The 26341-nt window shown below is 36.7% G+C and overlaps 2 protein-coding genes across 2 annotated transcripts; both read left to right on the forward strand.

The window, feature by feature from the left end:
* Positions 1-7759: 7759 nt before the first annotated feature.
* LOC126599412 (probable methyltransferase PMT7) lies at positions 7760-12493 on the forward strand. Its single transcript, XM_050265788.1, has 7 exons — positions 7760-8051; positions 8709-9123; positions 9250-9539; positions 10031-10414; positions 10713-10938; positions 11117-11258; positions 11925-12493. The coding sequence occupies exons 1-7, from the start codon at positions 7895-7897 to the stop codon at positions 12081-12083; spliced, it is 1773 nt and encodes a 590-aa protein (XP_050121745.1). The 5' UTR covers positions 7760-7894; the 3' UTR covers positions 12084-12493.
* Positions 12494-24660: 12167 nt separating this feature from the next.
* LOC126599009 (serine/arginine-rich splicing factor SC35-like) lies at positions 24661-25796 on the forward strand. Its single transcript, XM_050265398.1, has 4 exons — positions 24661-24737; positions 24831-24989; positions 25073-25111; positions 25765-25796. The coding sequence occupies exons 1-4, from the start codon at positions 24662-24664 to the stop codon at positions 25794-25796; spliced, it is 306 nt and encodes a 101-aa protein (XP_050121355.1). The 5' UTR covers position 24661.
* Positions 25797-26341: the final 545 nt, after the last annotated feature.

Here is a 26341-nt window from a genome sequence, read left to right on the forward strand (position 1 = left end):
TAGCATCTCCGTATAGGAATAAACATTTGCAGTTGCCAATTCAAAATGACGGGAAGGCCCAACCTAAAGACAACAAAGAAAGATGTTAGAAACAAAAGCCAAAATCATAAAAGCAGAAGAAATCATGAGAGAAAATAAAGTACATACATCTCTCTCAAATTGCGCATGGTCATCGAATTGAGGAGGTCTAAACACTTCTTTCTTCTTATGACGAAAATTGACATCACTGTCAGCCTGAGCATCCTCAAGTGGTCGCTTGTTTGAAACTTGTTAACGCTGCTGCAAAATAAATCCATCTTCGTGCGAGTCACCTTCATCTCCTGCCTCTTCAGAAGCATCCGAATGTCGAGGAGACAAGCATGGGCGTTGAGGAGCTAAAGCTACAGGTCTATCTCGCAAAGGAGTGACACTCGCACAATCAAAAGGTACCAACTGTGTAGGAACCACAGAACAACCCTCTTTTAACGCATCATGATGTGAATGGGAAGAATTGGTACCACTTGCCGTCCCTAAATTCTCATAATATACCTTTGACCACCAACGTACGTAAACACGGGTTACTGAATTACTCTTGAACTCGTCCTTGGTCGGCAGGGTGATAGAAGCATTTGTACATGCACGGGTACACGACTCCCAATGCATATACACGGCTTGCAAGGATTCTGATCGAGCTTTCTCCCTCAACGTGCCTGGCACATTTTGGACAAAACCAAATTGCCTACTAAAGCGATCTGGACTGTACGGCTGAATAATACATCGGTCTTCTTGCCACAAAGAAACATACCCTGAGCGGAGACTTATAAGGTAAGACAAGTCTGAAAAGTGGATATATGAATCATCTATGATGTCTCGCCGCACCGTGCCAAACCTCGCCAGACGATCCATCTTCAATCCTTCACAACTTCTAAATAATGCTTGCGCCTGCTGATCGTCGAGACTCTTCGCAGAAAACACGCCAGAATACTTCGTCATCAAAGGTCCTAGCTTGACTACGGAAGGCCCAGACTTGTCTAAAGTTGACGAAGAAAAATGAGTACCAAAGTACTCACCCAACCAACCGTACACATAATGGTAAGGAAGTACCGCATCACGATCTTCAGTGCTTGCCAAGTCCGAAACAACTCTTAAGCCGTCGTAAATATTGGCTAAGATCGGTATAGCAAGGCTAAAAGATTCGCATGCAGCCATCTTGCTAGCAACTTTGAAGACTTCAGGATGAATCAAGTTGACATCGTCTTTAGGGAAGACAAACTTACAAAGCCAACAAGCTAAGAATGCAGTTAAGTAAGATTCTTCCAAGTGCTCTAACGCCACGCCGAGATCCTCAAATGTCCTTAACTCGTCAGGGGTACGGCGCCCAGCTAGACCAATGACGCCTGACGGATCAGAATCTCTCTTAGGCCTGGTTGTTTTGTTACGACCATTTTTTTTCGAAGGCCTCTTGTACTTCACGGCATCCCAATACCAAAACCGGATCCACGAAGAAATCTTCATGCCTGACTTATCGGGGGCCTCTTGGAAAAGCTTATGGTACGCCCAGAACAAATAGCGGCAGCTCGCAGGCAATCCTCGACTGTTGCGACAAGAAAACTCCTCCACACTAGGAACAACCTCGTCATAAAATTTTCCTTGGATGGGCAGACCCCCTAGCTTGTGGAGATCCCTAAGTGAAATCGACATCTCCCCTCGAGCCGTGTGAAGCGTGTTGGTCGCTGAACACCAATGCTCAAAGAATGCACGAATGACGGAAGGATGACGATCATAACTAAACAAAGATGCGTATACAGCATGATAAAGGCCTGTGTTGGTAAGTACATCTTTGGAGCGGCTCAAGACATCTTCAAGCCATTCCCAATAAAACTCAACGAAGGCGGCTCCTCCAGTAGTCGACAGGGTGCTATTCCAAGCTATAGCTCCGCTACAGATACGATCACCAAGAAGCTTAGACTTAACCAAAGGGTTGGCACGATCATGGTGCGAAGAGTTCAAGATAAGAATCCTCGATATGCACACCTTCCTCTTTGTAGTTGGTCGAACGGAGTCTACCAGCTCCCAAGATACCTCAGAAGACCACGACTTAATATGCATGGAGTTGTCTTTTATGGGAAGAACAAGTGCCTTAGGGCCAGTCAGTGGCACATAAAGCTTCAATGTCGTTCCACTATCTTGTGGATCGCCTTCCTTCGCAAGAATGGTGATGGTGTTGTTTTTAAAGCACTTAAGAAACACCATGACTGCAACGGAAAAGTCAGCCACAAAGCTTGAATAGGCACGACAAAAGTGGGCAGCTACAAGATGGTCCTTCAAAACATGTTACAGTAGCAAAGAAATCCATCAGTGAGGGCACAAACACACTGTGTATAAAAATAGACACATTATATGATATTATATGTGTGTGCGTATATGGGTGTGTGTGCACACACATATATATATATATATATATATATAAGACACGGCAACCAAGTTCCATATACAAATATATATAATGTGTACACAATGATGGTGATGGGACGATTGAAGGAATATATATATATATATATATTCTAGCATCATAAACAGATTATATATATATGAGGTCCAAAAAAAAAAAAAAAAAAAAAAAAAGCCTAAAACATACCTAAAAGCTTGCTGTTACTGCACCACGATATCAGTCGTTTGCATCCTCCCTCTGCTCAATCTTCTGCCCATTGCCAAGCAACCTATGGGGGTATTTATAGGAAAAAAAGAAGAGAGGGTGATGATTTAAAAAAAAAAAAAAAAAAAAAAAAAAAAAGAAGATGGTGCGGATTGCACCATCTAAAAAGGAAAAAATATAAAAATATAAAAAATAATATAAATAAATTAAAAAAATAAAAAATAAAAAATAAATAAATTAAAAAAAAGGGGGGATGGTGCGGATTGCACCATCTCAAAAGAAAAAAATATTTTAAAAAAAAAGGGGGATGCTGCGAATTGCACCATTTGAAAAGAAAAAAAAAATATAATAAAATAATATAAAATTTATATATATAAAATAAAATAAAATAATAAAAATAATAAATAAATAAAAAGGGGATGGTGCGGATTGCACCATTGAAAAGAAAAAAATAATAATAAAAAAATAATATAAAAAAAAGGGGGGGATGGTGCGGATTGCACCATCTGAAAAGAAAAAAAAATAATAATATAAAAAAAAGGGGGGGATGGTGCAGATTGCACCATCTGAAAAGAAAAAATAAAAATAAAAATAATAAATAAAAATAAAAATAAATATATAAATAAATTTAAAAAAAAAAAAAAAGATGTTGCGGATTGCACCACATGAAGAAAAAAAAAACAAATGCATTGAGAGAAATAAAGTCCATTTCATTGATTTCTCTGGAAAAATTACAGACGGAACATTTACATACCAAAAAAAAAAGTGCAAACAAACAAAAGCCTTCATTGATCAGGTGGTGCCTCAGTACTCGGCGGAGCCCCAGATCGGAGAGGCACCAGAGGGTGATTATTCAGAGCATCATCACTTGGCGGAACCCCAGAAGGAGAAGGCACCGAAGGTTGATCATTTGGAGCTTTATTACGCGGTACAGCCCCAGAAGACGAAGGCAAATGCTGTTGGAACAAACCCACAAACCTCTGATGATCAAGTAAAATCTGACTGTCAGATTCCTGCATCTGGCTAATCTTCCTCTTCATGGTTGTAGCATAGTTATGTGCGAGCTTGTGCAACTGTTTATTCTCATGCTTAAGCCCTCTAATCTCCTGTTTGAGACTCATCACCTCAGCCGCCAATGATTCAACTTGACGGGTTCGAGCAAATAGGCGTTGGGCCATATTAGACACAAAACCTGCACACTGCACACTGAGAGCCAGAGAATCCTTAACAGCCAACTCATCAAACCGCTTGGAAAGTAGTCTGTTATCTTTGGGAGTGACAAGGTTCCGAGCCACCACCGCAGCGGTCATATCATTCTTTATCATTGAATCCCCAACGGTAAGAGGACCAATAGGGGATATGAAGGATGGGCGCCATATGTTATCTGGAGAAGACGGGGCTGCCTCTTTACCAATGTTCAAATCAAAACGACGGTCGGAGGGTCCAGACATTTTCAAAGGTGTTGAAGAAATAAGAAGTCGGACAAAATCAAGATCTTAGAAGTGCACGAAGGGAGTTTTCTATAAGCAAAAAAAAAAAATTCAAGTGTGCTTTGAAACGAACTGCGTGCCTATATAAAAATCAACACTCGACGGGATTTCAGAGATTGAAGAAGCGAGCTCAGAATTCGAAAAGGCCAATTCAAAAAATCGAGGAAGCAAGCTCAGAAATCGGAGAAGCATCTTGCTTTTCCAGACGCGTTAGCACCTGTCACGCGCAAACTCAGCTTTGCGGAAATCACGGGCAATTTGTTAAAGCGCCAATCCCAGATATCGAAGAGGCGCCAGTCTTTTTCAGCCTCGTCAGCACCCGGCACGCGTAAACTCAGCTTTGCGGAAATCACGGGCAATTTGTCGAAGCGCCGATCCCAGATATCGAAGAGGCGCCAGTCTTTTTCAGCCTCGTCAACACCTGTCACATGCACACTCAGCTTGACGAAAATTACGGACAATTTGTTGAAGATTTCTGATAAAGAAGAAAGCACGTGAAGCCATACTGATCAATCACGCATTGGTTGCCGACACGAGTAAAAGAATAGTACCTCTACAGGTACTAAAGAATTTCCTATAACTGTCCACCTTCACCCTCCATAGCAAGGCAGACATACATAACCTTTCTTCATCTCTGAGAACCTTTCTTCATCTCCGAGAATGCCTTCCCAACGAAGCCTCTCGAGTCACTCAGTGTTTCTTATTCCTTGGGGTACCTCTGCAAACAAATGACACCAAAGCAAAAGTATCTCATATCACCAGGGTAGAAAGCAAGAGTATCTCATATCATGCGTTCTCCCTGTCCTTTCCTTTGTTCTTGTTCTTACCTACAAAGACAAGGATAAAGAAAACAATATGCCGGAACCTCCACTCAAACTCGGATGCCACATTTGCCTGGAGAACAGATAAGGCAAGTGAAAATGATACCTTGCAGCATGTGGAGACAACGTGCAGAAGAAACAAGCAGAGAAGAATGCAGTCTTCACAGTCAGCTCAGCAGAAGGAGTCCGAGTTGAGGAACTCAAGAAGCTGCCACATCTGCCCAAAGAAACAAGCAGAGAATAATGTAGCCTGCACAGTCAGCTCAGCAGAAGGAGTCTGAGCTGAAGAACTCGAGAAGATGCTACATTCTGCCAGAAGAATAGATAAGACAAGGGAAAATGATACATTGAAGCATGTGGAAACAAGCACAACAAAGCACGTGCCGATTCATCCGCTACTTCTTCAAAATCAAAAGTATCTCATATCATCAGGTTTGCAATCACTCTGGGTGGAAGACTCGTTTTGACCCTCAAATTCTTGGGTCGACTTGCTAGGCGTTGTAGGCTGCATGTGCCGTTTCACCACCCTTGAATCAAAACCTTAAAGATCAAGTCACCAACTGGAAGAAGAGCCCATCAATCTTGAAGATCATACCGTTGACCAAACTGCTCAGGTGTGAATTAGAAAGATTGAACAAAGCAACAAGTCGTCACCTTCACCTCGTGCCTGCTTGCCATGTGTTCAAGTCAACCTTCAAGAATCAAGCCTCAACGGCCATTGAAGAAGTTTCCGGCCAAATTCAAGATCAAGCCTGGACGGCCCTTGAAGAAATCACAAGTCCGATTCAAGATCAAGTGTCTACCACTCTTGAATCAAAACCTAGTTCAAGAATAAGCTGTGGAAAATCAACAATTTGAGGAATCCAGAAAATCCTCCAACCCAGTTCAAGATCAAAGCTGTGGAAAGTCAACAAAGCACAAAAAAAACAAATACGTGCCGATTCATTCACTACCCAAGCCAAAGATCATCTACCACATGAAGCTCCTTGTGGTCCAATTTCAACCTTCAAGATCAAGCCTTGACGACCTTCAAGATCAAGCCTTGACGACCCTTGAAGAAATTCTAAACAAATTCAAGATCAAGCCTTGACGGCCCTTGAAGAAATCTCCAGCCTAATTCAAGATCAAGCCTCGATGGCCCTTGGATCGACATCTACATTAAGGGACTTTAAAACGCATCTCCTACACGCGACAAGCACATGTATACAATGCGTCTTGAAGTGGGGGCATTTGTAGACATCGAAATTTCGGTAAATAAATGTTGACCGATAAATCAAAGTTTCAACGCTCATGTATTACATAAATTTTACACGTAGCGTGTGTCTACACAAAAAATCAAAATAAGTTGGAAAAGTCATCAAACAGGACATGCATCAACACCTGGCAGAAACGACTTATTTCATCTGGAATATTATATTCAAAATTAGGCCTTGAAAATTTCTATAAATAGAAGGCTAATTCATTCATTTAAAGGAACCAAAATCATTAGGCAAAATTCTTGAAGTTCTGAAGCTCTGAAACTCCGAAGCTCTCAAGCATCCAGGTTCCCGAAGAATCAAGAAAGCTCTCTTCGTTCTTCGTTCTTCGTTCATCGTTCTTCCAAGATCAAGCCCCAATGGCCCTTTAGATCAACAATCATCCACCAATTCAAGATCAAGCCCCGACGGCCCTCGAAGAAAGTGTTCTTCGTTCTTCGTTCATCGTTCTTCCAAGATCAAGCCCCAACGGCCCTTTACACCAACAATCATCCACCAATTCAAGATCAAGCCCCGACGGTCCTCGAAGAAAGTGTTCTTCGTTCTTTGTTCATCGTTCTTCCAAGATCAAACCCCAACGGCCCTTTACACCAACAATCATCCACCAATTCAAGATCAAGCCTCGACGGCCCTTGGATCAACAAGCCACCGTTCTTCAAGATCAAGCCCAAAAGCTCTTGAAGATCCGTTCATCACTGTTCTTCAAGATCAAGCCCAAAAGCCCTTGAAGATTAGCTCATCACCGTTATTCAAGATCAAGCCTCAACGGCTCCTTGAAGATTCGCTCAAATCCACCTTCAAAGATCAAGCCCACGACCCTTGAAGAAACTTCCAACTATTCATCCAAGATCAAGCCTCGACGGCCCTTGGATCAACGAAACATCCATAAATCAACACCTTACGGAGATCGAATCAGAGGATCAAAATAGAGAGAGATTGTAACCCAAAATCATCAAATACAAACATTATTTTGTGCACGTTGTTCTTGTCTCTTTCGTTTCAGGAAAATTTCGTGTTTACAATTTTACTTCACATGCAAGTTTGATGGTTCAAAGATATGCCACGTTATCAATTAACGTACGACTTAACAGACGTGCTAATGAATGTATGAAAGTGACATAAAAATCAAAATTTATGCATGAAAGTGAGACAAAAAAGTTAGCAAAGTGCGATTTTTCGGTAGGGTAACTATACTAGTTTGATAGTTGAAAGATTTGTTAATGTGTTTAAGTAAAAAGTTACTAATTATAATGAAGGTAGTTACCAAGTTCAAATATTTGTTAAGAGATTTTCAGTTGTAGATTAATTAAGAAAAAAAAATTTAATCTTGTTGCCAATTGGTTAAGTGAGAGTTATTAGTTATAACTCTCAACCATCTGGATTTGTAAAAGTATAAAAGTATCCCTAATTCATCGTTAAAAATACAAAAATCAAATCAATTTAGGAATTTCTCCATTTAATTCTTAACCACGGTCACGTGCGTCGTGAAGACTTACCACGTGAGGTCAATCCGTTTGGACATTTGTTTTTTTTCTGGGTCTTATCTGTTTGGACTTCTACAATATACAAGAAGCAAATCTCTCCACCTTCATCCTCTCTTTCTCTCTCCTCTTTCTTTCACATCCTGAAATTCTCAGTGGATCTGTTTGGTTGGTGGGAAATTGGGAGTGACCCAGTTGGGGAATTGAGGAAATGGGAGGTGGGCAGGAGTTTGAATGGAAATTGGGGCAGATGATAATGGTGGGTATGCTGCTGATGGTTGGTTGCTTCTATGCTGGAACTCTCTATGCCAACAATGCTACCATTTATGCATCTCAGCTAAGCTCCTCCAGTTCTCCTCCATCCCCTGGTTTGTTCTCTCTCTCTCTCTCTCTCTCTCTCTCTCTGTACACACACACACATATGAGCTTGTTTTGCAGACCAAGTCAGATTTAAGAATGCATTGTATTTGAAATTTTTGTTTGGGGGATAAAAAGGTTAGCTTGAATCAAATACTTGTGGCGATTCTTAGTAAATGTGTCATTTTTTTTAACCATCTATTTATAGACTGTTCATTTTTTGTTTTCTATTTATGTTTTCTGCAAATTGATGTACACAATGTTACAGCATGTTTAATTTGGATTTCAAAGTTAATGATCTAGATGGGAAGTGAACAAAACGTTACAGCATGTCAAGTTTTGCTGTGTCGTCGATGTTTAAATTTGTTCAGTTCAACAATTGGGGTTTGGTTTCGGATCATTTTATAGCCAATTTCCCAAATTTATTGTGAAAATATTTGATTGGGACGCTCAGTGGTACTGCCATTTTTTTTAATCTTTAAAAGTAGATCGGGAATACCTGAGAAACAGAGAAAGGGAATCTAGGCATCGCTTTTAATTTCTAGAAAGCTCAAATATTGTTTGCAATGTAATTTCAAAGATAGCTTCTAGTTGTAAACTAAAAATATTTGTCTCTGTATGCTATTGGTTTTTCGAATTTAATCTACTTGTGATAAATGGTGTTGCAGGTACTTCAACATTTACAAATAAAATTGCTCTGACTTACAGAAAAACACCACCGTTGATCCCAGAGACGGGTATCAATGTATGCCCATTGAATTTAAATGAGTACATTCCCTGCCATGATGTTGCTTATGTAAAGACTTTGCTTCCAAGCTTGGACACCAATAGAAGAGAAGAACTAGAGAGGCACTGCCCTCCCATTGAAAAGCGCTTGTTTTGCTTGGTTCCACCACCAAAAGATTATAAGAAACCAATAAGATGGCCAACCAGCAGGGATTATGTGTGGCGAAGCAATGTGAATCATACACATCTTGCTGAAGTCAAAGGAGGACAAAATTGGGTGCATCCAAAGGATCAATTCTGGTGGTTCCCTGGTGGTGGTACTCATTTTAAGCATGGTGCACCCGAGTACATTCAAAGGTATCTGTAATCATTATATTTACCTTCTTTTGCTTTTGATGTCTTTCATTTCCTGGACACTAGAATTAGTATTTATGACAATCAGGCATATGATTATCTCTTAATTAACTTTACCGGATTGTGCAGATTGGGAGATATGATAACAAATGGAACCGGTGATCTACGTTCTGCAGGAGTTAGTCAAGTCTTGGATGTCGGTTGTGGGGTTGCCAGCTTTTCTGCTTTTCTTCTTGCCTTGGATATACAAACAATGTCCTTTGCTCCAAAGGATGGTCATGAGAATCAAATTCAATTTGCTTTAGAGAGAGGCATTGGTGCAATGATTTCTGCTATAGCAACAAAACAAATGCCATATCCCTCTAGCTCTTTTGAGATGGTTCATTGTTCTAGGTGTCGAGTTGATTGGCATGAAAATGGTATTTTTCTATCCTAAACTTTGTTTATATTGGTGTTTTAGTTGTTGTCCATAGGTTATATTGCTAGATCTCTTCTACAGAATCTGTTCTTTTGAGTTTTGGAGCCTGCTGATTTGATCTCGAATCATCGAGGTCTTATAAAAAAATCTTGAATTAACAAGGAACTATAACCACCCAAAAACTGATAAAAAAAATTTGCAAGAGTTCACACGGACACCAAAAACCATTGACATCTCAGTCTCCACTCCTTATCAATATGAGGTGGCTTCAGTAAATGGATATTCATTGGTTTAAACGCTGAACTAGATAATGTTTTTTTAGATGGGATGAAAGGTATAACGAAGCAATATGCTAGATTTGGTGAGGCCAATTTGACCATTAATGGGTTTATAAGCTTACAATGTTAATCCTATTAGTATATTTTTATTTTTATTTTGTATCTTCATGGAGTTTTCTTATTGTGTGTGTTTGTTGTAATTTGTTTTGTGCAGATGGCATTTTGCTAAAAGAAGTGAATCGCCTTTTGCGCTCTAATGGGTACTTTGTCTATTCAGCTCCACCTGCTTATAGGAAGGATAAAGATTATCCTATAATTTGGGAGAAGTTAATGAATCTGACTTCAGCAATGTGCTGGAAACTCATTGCTCGAAAAGTTCAGACTGCGATCTGGATTAAACAAGATGATCTGTCATGCCTCCAGCACAATTCTGAACAGAAGCTTGTAGATTTATGTGATGCTGGGGATGATTCCAAGTCATCATGGAATACACAGCTGAGGAATTGTATACAAGTCAGGGGTGCACAATCAGATTCTCCAAAACTTCCTTCTAGACCTGAGCGCCTTTCAGTATACTCAGAGAGTCTTAGCGGAAAAGGTTTGTCCCTTTTCTTTATTTATTTGACAAGCCTCTGTGTTTCTCTTTCATTTTTTTTTCCCTAAACCCTTGTTGTTGTAAAGGTGTTTTTTGGTACCATTCTAGTTATATGTGAGGCTGAATTTGATGCCTATTAACATTAAACTACTTCAATGACCTTTATCTATTTAGTTAGTTACATGAGAGGGATTGCTAGCGTACCACTTTTGGTTTATTATTATTATTATTTTTTTTTTTAATGTTTAGAAAACAAAGTTATCCAGTCTGATTCCATCAATATGTCATATGTTTATAACAGGTGTTACTCAAGAGGTATTTTCTTTAGACACTGCCTTTTGGCAAGATCAAGTTCAGCATTACTGGAGGTTGCTGAATGTCAATAAGACAGAAATACGATTTTGTGGTGGATTTGCTGTGGCTTTAAATGATTCGCCTACATGGGTGATGAATATAGTTCCTGCAAGCATGAGCAATACGTTGTCTGCCATTTACAATCGTGGTCTGATTGGTGCTTTCCATGATTGGTAAGTTCTTTTTCTATTACCTTTTGCAGCTAGATTCCAAATGTTGTGCACAAAGTGTAGCTAAATGCGGAATATTCTGCTCAAATTTTGTCCTACTAAAAGAATCCCCCCCCCCCCCCCCCCCCCCGCGGGCGCAAAACAAGAATTAGTATTGGCCATCTAATCCATGTTAATGTAGGTGCGAACCATTTTCCACTTATCCACGTACCTATGATCTGTTACATGCCAACCACCTCTTCTCTCATTATAAGAACCGGGGACGACAAGGTTGCGTAATGGCGGATATCCTTCTAGAGATGGACAGGATGATAAGACCTCAGGTAATAATTCCGATTTAATGTTATCTCTTATTTTTCTTTGTGTGGAGTTTAAGAAACATAAAGTTAAAGAATATCAAGAAAGAGAAGAAGAAAGGAAAACAAAATTTTCTATAGTCATGGCTTTCACATACTAGGTTTCAATTCCAACTTTTGTCATCATCATTGTCATCTTCTTCCTTCCCTTGTTACATGCATATGGAGTCGGACAAAAATTCTCACCTGCCCTTGTTTATCATGTTTGGTATCATTGTTAAATTTGCACTCCCCATATTATTTGTTCTCCTAAAACTTATGCCCCTTCATCCTAATGCATTACTTCATGTTTTCCGTTTTGTGACAAGTGCTTTATCAGATGTGTCCAATAAACTTTGTCATCAGCAAACAACAAACTTCATGTGATGTCCGCTTATATATCTTTAGTTATTTCTTCCTGCACCACTTTAAATAGATAAGGGCCTAGTGCCATTATCCTACCTATATCGGGAGTTCATTATTTCTATACATGAAATATTTACTTTAGCTTTTGTCATGGTATACAACATTTTAGATCATTTTCATGTTGTTAAGTAGAACTCCTTTTCTCTATCAAGCCACGAAGAGATTTCTTGCCACTCCTTTATGTTCGAAGTTTCTTATGATTCAGACTTATACTGAGTTATTGTGCAGGGATTCATTATAATTAGGGATGCGGAAACCATTACAGCAAGGATCCAGGATCTTGCTCCAAAATTTCTATGGGAGGTTGAATCGCATACGCTGGAAAACATAGAGAAGAAACCTGAAACTGTGTTAATTTGTAGGAAGAAGTTTTGGGCAATCGTCTGAAACGCACCAACAGAACTTTGCCAATACAAGTTTTATTCTGACCATGTAGATTGCCTGTACCATGATACCACGATACTTATTGACACTTAGTGTGGGTTATTCAGGAACCCTCCCTCGGCTGCACTTGGCTATTGTTATGGTTAAAAGAGCTGCGGATGGGAGTGCAGGGAGCAGTAGTAAGAACAGCCATGTTGTTGATGGAAATGAAATTGAATGCGGTTGCTAGAGACAAGTGCAACTACATATTCCGTTTTTGTAAAGTTCCGAGACTGATTAATTATCAACCATAGCCTTGTTTGTAGCTGTTGAGGAGTTAATCAGCTCAGATGCTAAAATGTGAGATGCATGTGTTGCATAAACTCTGATTACAGGTAACTAATATCCCGATGAAATATGATTAGATTTTCATATATCTTAATTTGATCTGTAATTTTTCTGCTCAATTAAGTTTTAGTTTACTGTTGCAACTGGTGGATCCTCTTGGTGGATTGGGTCTTCCTCTTCAACCTGATGCATCCTGGGTTCAAACTCTCCCTCCTCTTTGTAGCTTAAATGAATCTAGTGTAGACTATCCTATCAGTCGGCAAAAGTTTCAGTCTACTGTTAACTGTGTCTCAGTGTAGCATTGAAAATCAACTTATGTGATGCACAACTGCTTCTTTGTGGTTAAGTGGGTTGGATGATTCATGTTCCTTTGGCAGTGTGGTTTTGGTTGTAGTTGTCATTTTCCTGGTAATTGGTTGCGGTTCTTACTTAACTTGGACTTAGGGCTCCATTACACCACAAATTACACTTTTTTTCGAGTTTGATTTCGTTTTCGGGTTGCTTGGTGGGCGGAATTTAGAGAGTTGAGACAGTACTTGTGGTTGGAAGTTAGAACGTGGTGTTGATACTCAAAAAATAAAGTTTTAAGTGTGCTTTGTGTGGACTGGATTGAGGGTGGGCTGGACTGGATTGTGACTAAATCAACTAGTCAAGTACTGAAGATAACCACAACTCTCCGGTTCAAATTATTGTATTCACATAGAATATCGTTTGTACTAAAAAAAGTTACTTAACAGTGGTCATAAGACACTTATGCAAAACAATATAGAGCCTCTCTAAATTAGGAGAAATTCTATGGTCCAAAACCCGGACCATGTAATTCCTCTGGCCCAAGACACATTAAACACCACAAACCGCACTTCTCTTGATTTTGAGGCCCACACATACCCTACTCTGGTCTCACTATCTTTCTCACTCACCCCACTTCGATTCCCCTACCCAAGAATCTCTCCCAAATTAGATTGTATCTAGTCTTTTCAGTGGGGCTGTTTAGTACTCCCGTTCTATTACCCCCAAAACAAATCACACCTACAACATGCAGTATTTTAGCTTTTGCCTTCCCTTTCTTAAAATTAAGAAAGAAAACTATCTAGTTCTTAGTTTTTGTAATTTATGCTTCTATCTTGTATTTGTTTTTTTTCATTACGAAGTTTTAGTTCACCCTAACCTAAATTAGGAAACAAGAGATATAAATTCAGAGCCTAAAGAAAGCACATTCGCTCCGTCAATGTAGTTACATCCCAATTTGCTAGTAATTTCAAAAAGAGGTCATTTGCATATGGTACCATATCCGGGTGAATGGGGGCTGAGTTTCTTGTAACTATACGTTGCGTTTCGAGTTTAAAACTCTCAACTTTCCTTAATTATTGTAAGAGTAATGCTACATTTATTATCTAATTATATCATCACTTGTATCATATTTCTAATGAAAATATGACCTATCAACGTATGTAGCTCTTTATAAATAGTAAGAATAGCATTTTTGTTATTGCAAGGCTAACCCATTTATTCTTCTTAGATGCATCGAGAGAGGAAGAAGGGGCAGCCCAGTAATAATAATTTGAGGTGATATGACAAGTCAACCCCACGCTTTGTCCCCTTTGCCCCCGCAAATATATTATGATTATCAATTTATCCACCCAATTAAGGAGGCAGATTGTCTGCACTCCTGTTTAGGTGTTATTCTTATCCCTTTTATTTGTGCGGTTACAGTTAAGTCACGTCAACATATTCTTATTGCTTTTTGTCTTATTATTTCTATAAAAAATTAATATAAAATGTTGACGTGATTTAACCGTGATCGCATAAAATAGGAAGGGATAAGAAGGGCATCCAAACAGGAGGGCAGACAATCTGCCTCCCCCAATTAATTATCAGTTTAATATTTATTTCTCTTGCACTTGCATTGCCCTCTTCTTCTCCTGGTGTAGCTTTGCCAGAAATTTTAGCCTTTTATCAAACACAAATTGGACATACACTTAAATTTTTTGCTTCTTCTGCTGGGATTTTATGAACTCGATTATTGCGCTGTACATATGCATGGACACATTGGACAAAGAGAAATGTCGAGAGACTCTCAAAGTGAGACTCTCCAAACATTCTTCGTCACTTCAAGATTTTGACACAATATTTTATAGTATTAACATAGAAATTGTGCTAAAAATATAAAGTGGTAAATAGTCTATGAATATTCTACTTTTCAGAGAATCTCCTTAACATTTTTCTTAAGACAAATTCAAAAAGTTCTTCAACTTGTTTAATTTGGGCCACAAGTTTATCCACACAAATACAACAAATTATTTAAATTAGGCATGCGTAACCAGCTGCTTGAATTAATGGCTTTCATCATTTGACTTGATAATGAAGTAACTAACCAGCTCGAATTATTTAGTTGCTCACATTACTCTACCATAAACTAATTGAACTTAAGAAAGTTATCATCGCTCCTTGTTTTTTTATTTTTTATTTTTTTAAATAAACGATATTGGAGGAGAAATGAATCGACTTGAAACATTAATTAGTACAACAATGAACACTATTAACAACGTTGGTTAAAATCCCTTTACATCTCACTCCATAGGTAGCCTTTTACTAATAGATCACCCTCGATATTTATTTTTTATTTTTTCTAATGCACCCAAAAGTTAAAACTCATAATGTACGAGTCCAAAAGAGAAACCCCCACAAAATAACATTTGCGTTTTTTATTTCAACTATCCCCAATGCATGCACCCAATAAATTGTTAAAACTCAAACTTGAGGTTCATGTTTGTGCTTTTGGGATAGTTGCTAATGTTTGTTGGATGACTATGCTAGCGGATTAAATTTGAACTCCAACGTTTTTTCAAGGATCGAAGCTTTTGAGAATGAATACTTCAAACTTTGTTTTGTTTTGTTTTTTGTTTTTTTTTTTGTTTTTCTGAATAAAAGAATGAATGAATTTTCATTTAAATCTTTGCATGAATAAAAATGGTAGTCCAATGAATTTTCATTTAAATCTTTGTATGAATAAAAATGGTAGTCCACGTACGGTCGAAAAATTCCTGGTTCCTTACTTACGTTTCATAGAGAAATTTGGACCTTCAAGTCCTTAAGGGTGCCAAATGACAAGTATCTCAAAGGTATACATACATACATACATACATACATACATATACATACATACATACATACATATACATACATACATACATACATATACATACATACATACATACATATATATACATACATATATATATACATACATATATATATATATATACATATATACATATATATCATACATACATATATATATATACATGCATATATATATATACACACACATACATATATATATATATACACACACACATACATACACACACACACACACACACACACCTGCCTGCAAAAAAAAAAAAAAAAGTTAATGTTTATCGTTTTTCTTCCAAAATATAGCAATAAGTTATATAATGCTTGGTGACTGCAATGCACTATCTAGTATATACTAACTGACATTTTGTGACATGAAATGTTACTTTTGCCGCAAATTAATATGTTGAAACATGATGTCCTTTAAGGGTGCCAAATGACAAGTATCTCAAAGGTATACATACATACATACATACATACATACATACATACATACATACATACATACATACATACATACACACACACACACACCTGCCTGCAAAAAAAAAAAAGTTAATGTTTATCGTTTTTCTTCCGAAATAGCAATAAGTTATATAATGCTTGGTGACTGCAATGCACTATCTAGTATATACTAACATGAAATTTTACTTTTGCCTCAAATTAATATGTTGAAACATGATGTCCTTTACCAGAGAGCTCGACTAGACATGTTATCATCTCTTTGGTTAATTAATTACTAATTAGCAGTCTAATCCATGAAGGAAAAACTTAAAAGAATGCGAAAGCGATGGAAAATTATAGAGTACTACACCCTACTCAGGATCATAGTATATATTACTCATCTCTTGAGGAAAGCTACGACCCTAGCTAATCCATCATGCATATTAATGGGCGGGCGATGGTCTTCTTCCTACAATATATATTATTCCTTTTAAGTTCACTTTCACTATCAGCACTGTCAACAATCCATACTCAGCAGCCCATTATACGTCATTATATATGGAATCAAGGATGAGACGATCTGATAATTGAGCATGCATGCATGAGAATTCTGATGCGGAGCAAGGCATCCAAGTTTAATTTATGTACTATTGTGGTTTTTTTATTTTTTATTTTTTTATTTTTTTTTAAATTAATGTGTTCTATCTAGACTTTTGAAAGCCTTCATACGTTCTTGAATAACGGGTTTTTAGGATCGGAGGACATACACTTTTTTGACACATATTTTGGTATATTTTTGTTGAGCCAACTCCATAATGTATTTCAACAATCCAATTGTCTATGTTTTAGGTATTCCCTCAATGATCATCTCTACCAAAAATTCCAAAATTCTAAATTGTATGACCATTAGGTTCAATGCTAGTCATTTTAAGTGTTTCTTTGTAACTGTATCGTCCATTTTCTTCACAACTAATCAATGTTTTAATGGTTTTGAAATTATCTATTTTTTTCCAAAGATGGTCTATGATTGATGAACTTAAGTATAGATAGTTTGGATTCTTGAAAATAGTTACGAAATGAGAACCACACTAGAAAATGTTCTATAATATGAGCCAAAATAGGTGTCACCCAATCCTGACCCATATATATGAAAAACGTTGGGGTTGTAAGATGTATCAGTTGCAACATGTTACTAGCATCACAAGAAGAACACGTAAATATACATGCACACGCAGTAATGCATGGAGAATGAAAGTGAACAAACCTGCACTGATGGGAGCCATTTAATTCAGTGAATTGCAAGGTGTCTTCTCCTCTCTTCAAGCAGAAGAGTTCCAGCAAGTAATAGGGATTGCTCGGGTAATGGAACATGGTCTAGGGAGAGCAGGGACATCCTTATTATAGTTCTTAGGGTTTCCTCCAATACCGCCTATTATGGTAATTGGATTGAAAAATATTACATAAGGAGCATAATATATATATATATATATATATATATCTATGTCAAGACGTACGTACAATTTTTTTATATGTAACTCAATATATATATATATATTTGTTGGGGATGAATGCCTCCTAATCAGATAATATATATATATATATATATATTTGTTGGGGAATTTTTAGGCTGAGCTGGATTTGGGCTTTGACCGGTATCCTTCGTTCTCTTGGTTTGTTTGAATACCAAGTCTTGAGATATCTTGAAATAATTAGTGTGTCTTAGGAAGTATTTCGGTTGAATTAATGGCTCAAAGACAACATGATTAAGCAAATAATGGCTTGCTTAAGTGAGACGTGGTGTGGAAACTAGAAGTTTAACAGTTTAGTGTAAGAGAGAACTTTGCATGGTTATGTGATGTTCAGGGATAGGTAATCTGGACTTCCTAAGGTTCTAAGGGAACTTCTATTGACTGAGGAAGATCAAAGGAAGCTAGGAGGAACCTTAAGATTGTAAGAAAATGGCTATCTCTAGGATTCAAGTCTGCTTGCACTTAGAGAGTGATTTCCCTTGCTTGGTGCAATACAACCTTGAATTCCCTTCTCTCCCTCTCTCTAACATTCTGTCCCCCCTGCATTGAGTTGAACATCCCCTTTTGTAGGTCCATAGTCATCTTTACATGCTTCCTTAGAGAATTTATAGGCTTCTCTGTCTTCTCCCATTATAGGTAAGTCTTCATTCCTCTTTTTCCTAGCGCAACTGCGACCTTCCTTTTTGGTGTAAAAAGATGAGCATCGCTACTCCCGTGAAGACAATGGCATGCGTTGTTTCCAAAGCGTTGCTTCCCTAAGTCAACTTCCATACGTGTTAATTCTGGTAATGTGTTTCCTTGCTTTCGTCCATCATTCTCCTACGTGAGCTAGGAAGAGAAAGTCCACCTTTCTCCTCATTAAATGTGGGCTCTACGTTGGCCTTCGCGTGAACTTAAGGCTTTTAAGTCTAGTTTTAACTGGATTGGTTGGCTTGCTAGGGAAAAAGGAAAAAAAGGTTTGAGTTTGTTCTCTCTCAGCCTTTGATGCGTAAAATAACTAAACACACAAATTAAACCCTCTTGTTGACAATTGTAGTATGGATAAGTAGGGATCGTTCTTAAACCGGGGATTAGGAGGGATTGCTAAACACTCTAAACTGACTCAAATACGTAAAACAAAGTTTAAAACACTAAACTAGACTCAAAGAATGCAAAACTAAACTCTAAAACACTAAAACAAACCAAAAGACTCAAAACAGCACAAAAACACTCAAAACTGCCTTAAAAACACTTTCTGGGCAGTTTTGAACTCTAACACAAACTTGGACGAATTTGGGTTATAACTTGAATCAAAACACTTAAAAAGACAAACTAAATTGATTTCTAACTAATCTAACACTTTAAAATAATGGGGGATTTGGTTTTGACGAATTTGAAAACAAGGAAAACAGATTGTAACTAAAACAGATTTTTAAAACGAATTTGGATGAAACTATGGATGGAAGGCTAGCTAGAGGGTTCTTCTCCACACACGACACACTTGCACATAAACCAATTTTCAGTTGTTCTTTCGATAAATCATGAAACTCAACACCCCAGGTTAATTAGGTCAGCTTAAATTAACCTTCAAGTTCTCCTTAAGTTATTGAATTGGATGGGAAAACGCATACAACAATTCAAAGCATTCTTCAAAAGTTCTCTATGTGAAAAGCACAATAAAGATACAATCAAAGATCATTAAGCATCATGAAAACTATAAGTATTGACGAGGCATTCATTACTATGATGAGCATGAAACTAGTGCCAAGAATTCATTTAACGCGATCGTTTATAAGCGACCTCCACTACTTGTGAATATAAGTTTGTAACTATTAGGTGAAACTCCCTTATACTCTAGCATCATATTCATGCATGAAAACTAAGCGTGCACTCTTAATAAACATACACAAATAAGTTATCAATCGAGCAGTTAAACAAATTGAATCCACAACTTATGAAATCACAACTGAAGGTAATCAATTCATATTGCAAGTATGTACATGGTTTTGAATCCCCCCCTAACTAAGAGGGGTTTAGTTCCTCATACTCACAAAACAAAGATTAGTGAATTGAAACATTGAAAGCAAAGGAAAGATTACACCTAAAACGTTCCAGCAATCCTAAATCGAATGGCAAGCACGTCCAAGGGCTCTCCTCCTTCCTCTTTGCTGCGGCACAAGGGTTGGTGGTGAGTTTTGGGAGTTATGGATGGTGTAGAAGTATAGAATTGTGTTTAGGATGGATGTATGGTGTGGCAAGAAGTGTTTTAGGTCAGAAACTATGGAGATTGGTGAAGGATGGGCACGGCAAGGAAGGTTGAATGGTTTCTGGCGTGAATGGGAGTGAATGGATTCTTTGTGGCTGCAAAAAGGAGGTTTATTTAAAGGATTTCAGGAATTAAAACCCTAGGTTATTTAGGTAAACAGAATTTAAGTTATAAGCTTCTAGAAATAGGAAATCAAATCAGAAACTTAAAGGAGATTGACTAAAAGGTGTGGCAAGGGCATAAAACACAAAAGGAATGTGTTTTAATGCAAGGAAATAGGAAATAACCCTCTCCCTTGCACGGCAAGGAAGAGGAAAGGTCAAGGGAGGTGCGGCAAAGGTCCATAAGGATTCTAGGGCCTTTGTTTTGTGTCCTAGAATGCATATGAAGTCTTCAAAGTGGCTGGAACATAAGGACTTTTAGAATTAGGAAAGGTCAAACCAAAATAGGAAACCTTGGCTTAACTTTCCTACTTCAAGTAGGAATCCTTGTTGGAGTAGGAATCCTTGTTCTTCTAGGAATCCTCATGTGAGTAGGAATCCATCTTCAATTAGGAATCCTTCATTGATTAGGAATCCAAACTTCTTCAAATCTTCAATTACGTCCATTCCTTTTGCTCCAAGCTTGTAATAATCATTCCAAGCCCAATTTTCTCCAAAAGGCACCAAATTGCATCCTTTGCCCTTAGAATCTGAAAACACACAAAAGTGACTTTAAACACTAAAATAACTAAAGAAACACAACGTAAATGCACGAGAACAAGCCAATTAAGTCGCATAAATATGCTGCTATCAGCCTTACCTATGCAAAATTCAAAGATTGTGAGCTTGTATCTTTGGGATCCCAAGTAGCCCAAAGTCCTTCATAATCTTGACTCCATGTAGGCTTGATAAACTTCTGTAACCATCCACACCATGGTTGACTTGGCAAGCCCTGACACGTGGCTTGTTCTCATTTTAGCGCGAATAGTAGTCAGCATTATAAAGCTTGGCGTAGTGAATATGCATGGATTTGCATGGGTATGGCATGATTTATACTAACATCCGATCCATGAATTATCATTACTTTAATAGCATGGTATGATTGTGTATATTTTCCTTTCTCGATCTTGCACATTTGCACGTGTTTAAGTTTGGCTGGGAACTTTTATGATAATTGGACCTCGAGATATGATTGGGTCTGCATGTGACATTTTTGAACTCTAAAAATATTTTCTTTACTGATCTAGGTGTTACATTTCTCAAACATTGTCTCTAAAATTTAGTCAATGGGCACTAGGCATCCTTTTCTAACTTATAGATAAAACAACAACAAGGCCTTTTCCACTACTACAATATTAGCTTTAGGTGTCAGACGATCCTGGTGGTTAATAAGCCATTCAGACAGATAAAAGATATCCGACACATAATTTATTTACTGTCGAATTAAAGTTACTTTCTGTCGGATATATCTGACATAAATTCCTGGCGGATTTTTCCTGGCGGATTTAACCACCATAAAATTATTATAACCCTCAATATTTTTGAATTCTTTTCTTTTTTAATATTTTTAACATATTCTGGCGGTTTTTAAGTTAATGGTGGCGGTTATAACCGATAGAATTTGTGACTTTTTACGACTTTTTACACATGCTATCTTGGAGTATATACAAACATATTGGACGGTTGGATCGTTGAAACTAGTTTCGTAAAATGCATATCCTATCAAATTGATAGATTTAACAAACACTTAAGAGTTAATGTTATACTTCCATTATGTATAAAAAATTATCCATTAGTGTAAATATTTTAAATTGAAGATCGAATTTGTTCAATGCATTCTTATAGGGTCGAGGAGTGTACCTATAAAAAATCATCAAAATCGAAGCTAAAATAATCATTAAATTGTGATTTTTCGTTATAACCGTTGAAAACTTTTGTTTTGTTACCTAATCTCTGAAGGTTTGTTTTTTGTGATTTTTTAGGTATGCGATCTTGGAGTATATACAAACATATTTGACGGTTGGATAGTTGAAACTAGTTTCGTAGAATGCATATCCTATCAAATTGATAGATTTAACAAACACTTAAGAGTTAATGTTATACTTCCATTAAGTATAAATAGTGTAAATATTTTAAATTGAAGATCGAATTTGTTCAATGCATTCTTATAGGGTCGAGGAGTGTACCTATAAAAAATTATCAAAATCGGAGCTAAAATAATCATTAAATTGTGATTTTTCGTTTATAACCGTTGAAAACTTTTGTTTTGTTACCTAATCTCTGAATGTTTATTTTTTGTGATTTTTTAGGTATACGATCTTGGAGTATATACAAACATATTTGACGGTTGGATCGTTGAAACTAGTTTCGTAGAATGTATATCCTATCAAATTGATAGATTTAACAAACACTTAAGAGTTAATGTTATACTTCCATTAAGTATAAATAGTGTAAATATTTTAAATTGAAGATCGAATTTGTTCAATGCATTCTTATAGGGTCGAGGAGTGTAGCTGTAAAAAATCATCAAAATTGGAGCAAAAATAACCGTTAAATTATGATTTTTCGTTTATAATCGTCGAAAACTTTTGTTCTGTTACCTAATCACTAAATGTTTGTTTTTTGTGATTTTTTAGGTATGAGATCTCGGAGTATATACAAACATATTTGACGGTTGGATCGTTGAAACTAGTTTCGTAGAATGCATATCAAATTGATAGATTTAACAAACACTAAGAGTTAATGTTATACTGTAAATATTTTAAATTGAAGATCGAATTTTTTCAATGCATTCTTATACGGTCAAGAAGTGTAGCTGTAAAAAATAATCAAAATCGGAACTAAAATAACCGTTAAATTATGACTTTTCGTTTATAATCGTCGAAAACTTTTGTTCTGTTACCTAATCTCTGAATGTTTGTTTTTTGTGATTTTTTAGGTATGTGATCTTGGAGTATATACAAACATATTTGACGGTTGGATCGTTGAAACTAGTTTCGTAGAATGCATATCCTATCAAATTGATAGATTTAGCAAACACTAAGAGTTAATGTTATACTGTAAATTATTTAAATTGAAGATCGAATTTTTTCAATGCATTCTTATAGGGTCGAGGAGTGTAGCTGTAAAAAATAATCAAAATCGGAGCTAAAATAACCGTTAAATTATGACTTTTTGTTTAAAATTGTCGAAAACTTTTGTTCTGTTACCTAATCGCTGAATGTTTGTTTTTTTGTGATTTTTAGGTATGCGATCTCGGAGTATATACAAACATATTTGACGGTTGGATCGTTGAAACTAGTTTCGTAGAATGCATATCCTATCAAATTGATAGATTTAACAAACACTTAAGAGTTAATGGTATACTTCCATTAAGTACTAGTGTCAATATTTTAAATTGAAGATCGAATTTGTTCAATGCATTCTTATAGGGTCGAGGAGTGTAGCTGTAAAAAATCATCAAAATTGGAGCAAAAATAATCGTTAAATTATGATTTTTCGTTTATAACCGTCGAAAACTTTTGTTCTGTTACCTAATATCTGAATGTTTGTTTTTTGGGATTTTTTAGGTATGCGATATCGGAGTATATACAAACATATTTGACGGTTGGATCGTTGAAACTAGTTTCGTAGAATGCATATCCTATCAAATTAATAGATTTAACAAACACTTAGAGTTAATGTTATACTTCCATTAAGTATAAAAAATTATCCACTAGTGTAAATATTTTAAATTGAAGATCAAATTTGTTCAATACATTCTTATAGGGTCGAGGAGTGTAACTGTAAAAAAATCATCAAAATCGGAGCTAAAATAACCGTTAAATTGTGATTTTTCATTTATAACCGTAAAATTTTTTTGTTCCATTACCTAATCTCTGAACGTTTTTTTTTTTTGATTTTTTACGTATGTAATCTCGGAGTGTGTACAAATAAGTTTGACGGTTAGATCATTGAAAAAAGTTTCGTACAATGTGTATCACATCAAAATGGTAGATTAAATAAACACTTAAGAGTTAATGTTATACTTCCACTAAGTATAAAGTAACATTTTATGGTATCCAATAGTGTAAATATTTTAAATTGAAGATCAAATTTATTCATTGCATTCTTATAGGGTTGAGGAGTATAGCAAAAAAAATTGAGTGGTGTTCTATTATTTATATAATTGATTTATTTTAGTAAGATAAGATTTCATTTTGTTGTTGTTGTATGGCAATAGTAGGGTGATTTCCAAACAGATTCCATAATAAATAAGGTTTTTTTTTATTTTATAAAGAACATGGCAAAATATAAAAAACGTTTACAAGATACACACAATTAGTAAATAACAGCAAAATGTTCAATTTTTTTTGGAATATTTTAATTGGATTATCCAAATTAACAATGAACATGACCAAAAAAAAAAGTTTACAAGATGTAGTTAATAGTTATCTATTAAACCAAACAATTATTTATTTTCGACAAAAAAAAACAATTATTTATTTAATTTTTAAAAACTTATTCTACTTAAATACATTTTATTTATTTATTTATTAAACCAAACAATTATTATTTTATTTTTTAAAATAGTAACAAAATTTTGGGGGGAATTTAAAAATTTGGGAGGGAATTTTGGGGGGAATATTGCCGCCATTTTTTGTTTTGTCGATTTAAGCGACATGAATGAAAATTTTCCGTCGGTTTATATTTTAAAAAATGTTTCTGTCGGTTTTAACCGACAGTAAATAAATTTTTTTTATACCCACATCTGGCCCCTTTTGGTTCATTTCTTTTTATACCCACATCCGCCCAATATCTTAAATCCCTTTCACTGTGCTCCCAAAATCCCCTACCACAAATCACAAACCCTAGAGCTCCCGATCCCTAGTCCGGCTGCAGACTAACACACGCTCGCCGCTCTAATACCTCTCGGAGATGTCGCCCTTCGGTCGATCCGGACCTCTGGACATCAGAGACACCTACTTCCTCCTCGTCCTCAACATCACTTTCCGTAATTCCCCTTTTACCCTTCTTCTCCTTCTCCATCCCTTTGCTGAAAGCCCTAACTCTTTTTCTCTCTCTTTGTTTGGTTTGTGTTTACCAGGAACCACCGCGAATGACCTCTTCCCGCTCTTCAACAAGTACGGCAAGGTCGTCGATGTCTTCATTCCTCGAGACCGGAGGACTGGCGATTCTCGCGGATTTGCTTTTGTTCGATATAAGTATCAGGACGAGGCGCATCAGGCAGTGGAGAAGCTCGATGGTTCATCTCTCTCTCTCATAGGCCTCTTATGAGCTTAATTAGAAGATAGGGTTTTGTAATTAATTAATTGAATTTGATTTCAAGGAGAGTTGTTGATGGAAGAGAGATTATGGTTCAGTTTGCTTGATATTATGGGTATTGTGTATTTGGTATTTTCTCTCTTGATTTGAAGCTCTACCTCCATCACTTGCATTCTTTGCTTGATCTGAGGGAGGTAAACCTTGCTTTTTCTGGCTTCTGTCACCATCAAAAGATCTCTTTGCCCTTTTTGACTCTCGCAATTTCATAGGTTTACCGTCATCTATTCTTTGTTCAGAGTTATCTGCATCCCCTTTTGAATTTTCAAATCTGTCTTTCCTCTTACCAGTTCGAGTATTGTCCAAATTAAAGCTTCATTTTTTGATATCTTTATCTTTACTTTCACTATCTGTAACACGTTCCTCTAACTCTGTGGACTTGACATCCTTTGAATTTTTACCGTGGGCATCTGGAGCGACAGTAGAAAAGCCGTCCTTCAGTGGTAAATCATATTCATCTCTGGCATGCACTATTTTAATTCTGGTATCATCTTTAGTTGCTGAAACATTTGGTTCACTAACACCAAGTTTTCTTTTACTCTGAACATGATCAATGTGTTTTGTTTTTCTTTCATGTGCTTCCTTTGCACTTCGAACATATTTCCTTGCATGCGGACTTGCATCTTGAACCTTTTGGACATGTTGTGGCTCCAATGAACGATTACCAGAATTTTGCTCGGAAGCTGTTTTGAACATGTCCTTGTACGGCCCCAATGCAGAGCGGATGTAAGTTGTTTGTTTGATATTATGGGTATTGTGTATTTGGTATTTTCTCTGTTGCCTCTTGCTTCATTCTTCTGATATTTTCTCTCTCTCTCTCGCTCTCTTCAAAATCCCACAACAGGTTTCCAAGATCGAGGTCCGGCGAGGTTCCAAATGGTGAATGGAGGAGATATGGAAAATGCCGAAATAATTTTTTTTTATTATTAACATATTTTCTGTGGGTTTTAGCCGACAAGAATGATTTTATTTATTTTTATAATAAATTCTCTGTCGGTTTTATCCGACAGAATTACTGGGGGTATTTTCTATTGGTTTTATCCGACAGGAATTCTTTTATTTACTTATTATAAATAAAAATCCTGTCGGTTATAACCGACAGGATTTCTGTCGGTTTTAGAGTATTTTCTGTCGGAAAATTCATTTCCTGACACAGGTAATTCTGTCGCTTATTATATCTGTCACTGCATCCATGTTCTGTCGGATTTTACTTAAAATCCGACAATAATATACGTTTTTTGTCGGTTTTTGAACCGCCAGTTATAGATAATTTTG

Source organism: Malus sylvestris, chromosome 14, assembly GCF_916048215.2.
Source record: "Malus sylvestris chromosome 14, drMalSylv7.2, whole genome shotgun sequence".
NCBI lineage: Eukaryota > Viridiplantae > Streptophyta > Magnoliopsida > Rosales > Rosaceae > Malus > Malus sylvestris.

What these genes read in the sequence shown, in the direction of transcription:
- LOC126599412 (XM_050265788.1), top strand. Translation starts at nt 7,895, where the DNA reads ATGGGAGGTGGGCAGGAGTTTGAATGGAAATTGGGGCAGATGATAATG. An exon ending in AGTTGATTGGCATGAAAATG is followed by an intron (nt 9,540 to 10,030) that starts GTATTTTTCTAT and finishes TGTTTTGTGCAG; the next exon opens with ATGGCATTTTGCTAAAAGAA. An exon ending in ATTGGTGCTTTCCATGATTG is followed by an intron (nt 10,939 to 11,116) that starts GTAAGTTCTTTT and finishes ATGTTAATGTAG; the next exon opens with GTGCGAACCATTTTCCACTT.
- LOC126599009 (XM_050265398.1), top strand. Translation starts at nt 24,662, where the DNA reads ATGTCGCCCTTCGGTCGATCCGGACCTCTGGACATCAGAGACACCTAC. An exon ending in GGCAGTGGAGAAGCTCGATG is followed by an intron (nt 24,990 to 25,072) that starts GTTCATCTCTCT and finishes ATTTGATTTCAA; the next exon opens with GGAGAGTTGTTGATGGAAGA. An exon ending in AGAGATTATGGTTCAGTTTG is followed by an intron (nt 25,112 to 25,764) that starts CTTGATATTATG and finishes TTTTGAACATGT; the next exon opens with CCTTGTACGGCCCCAATGCA.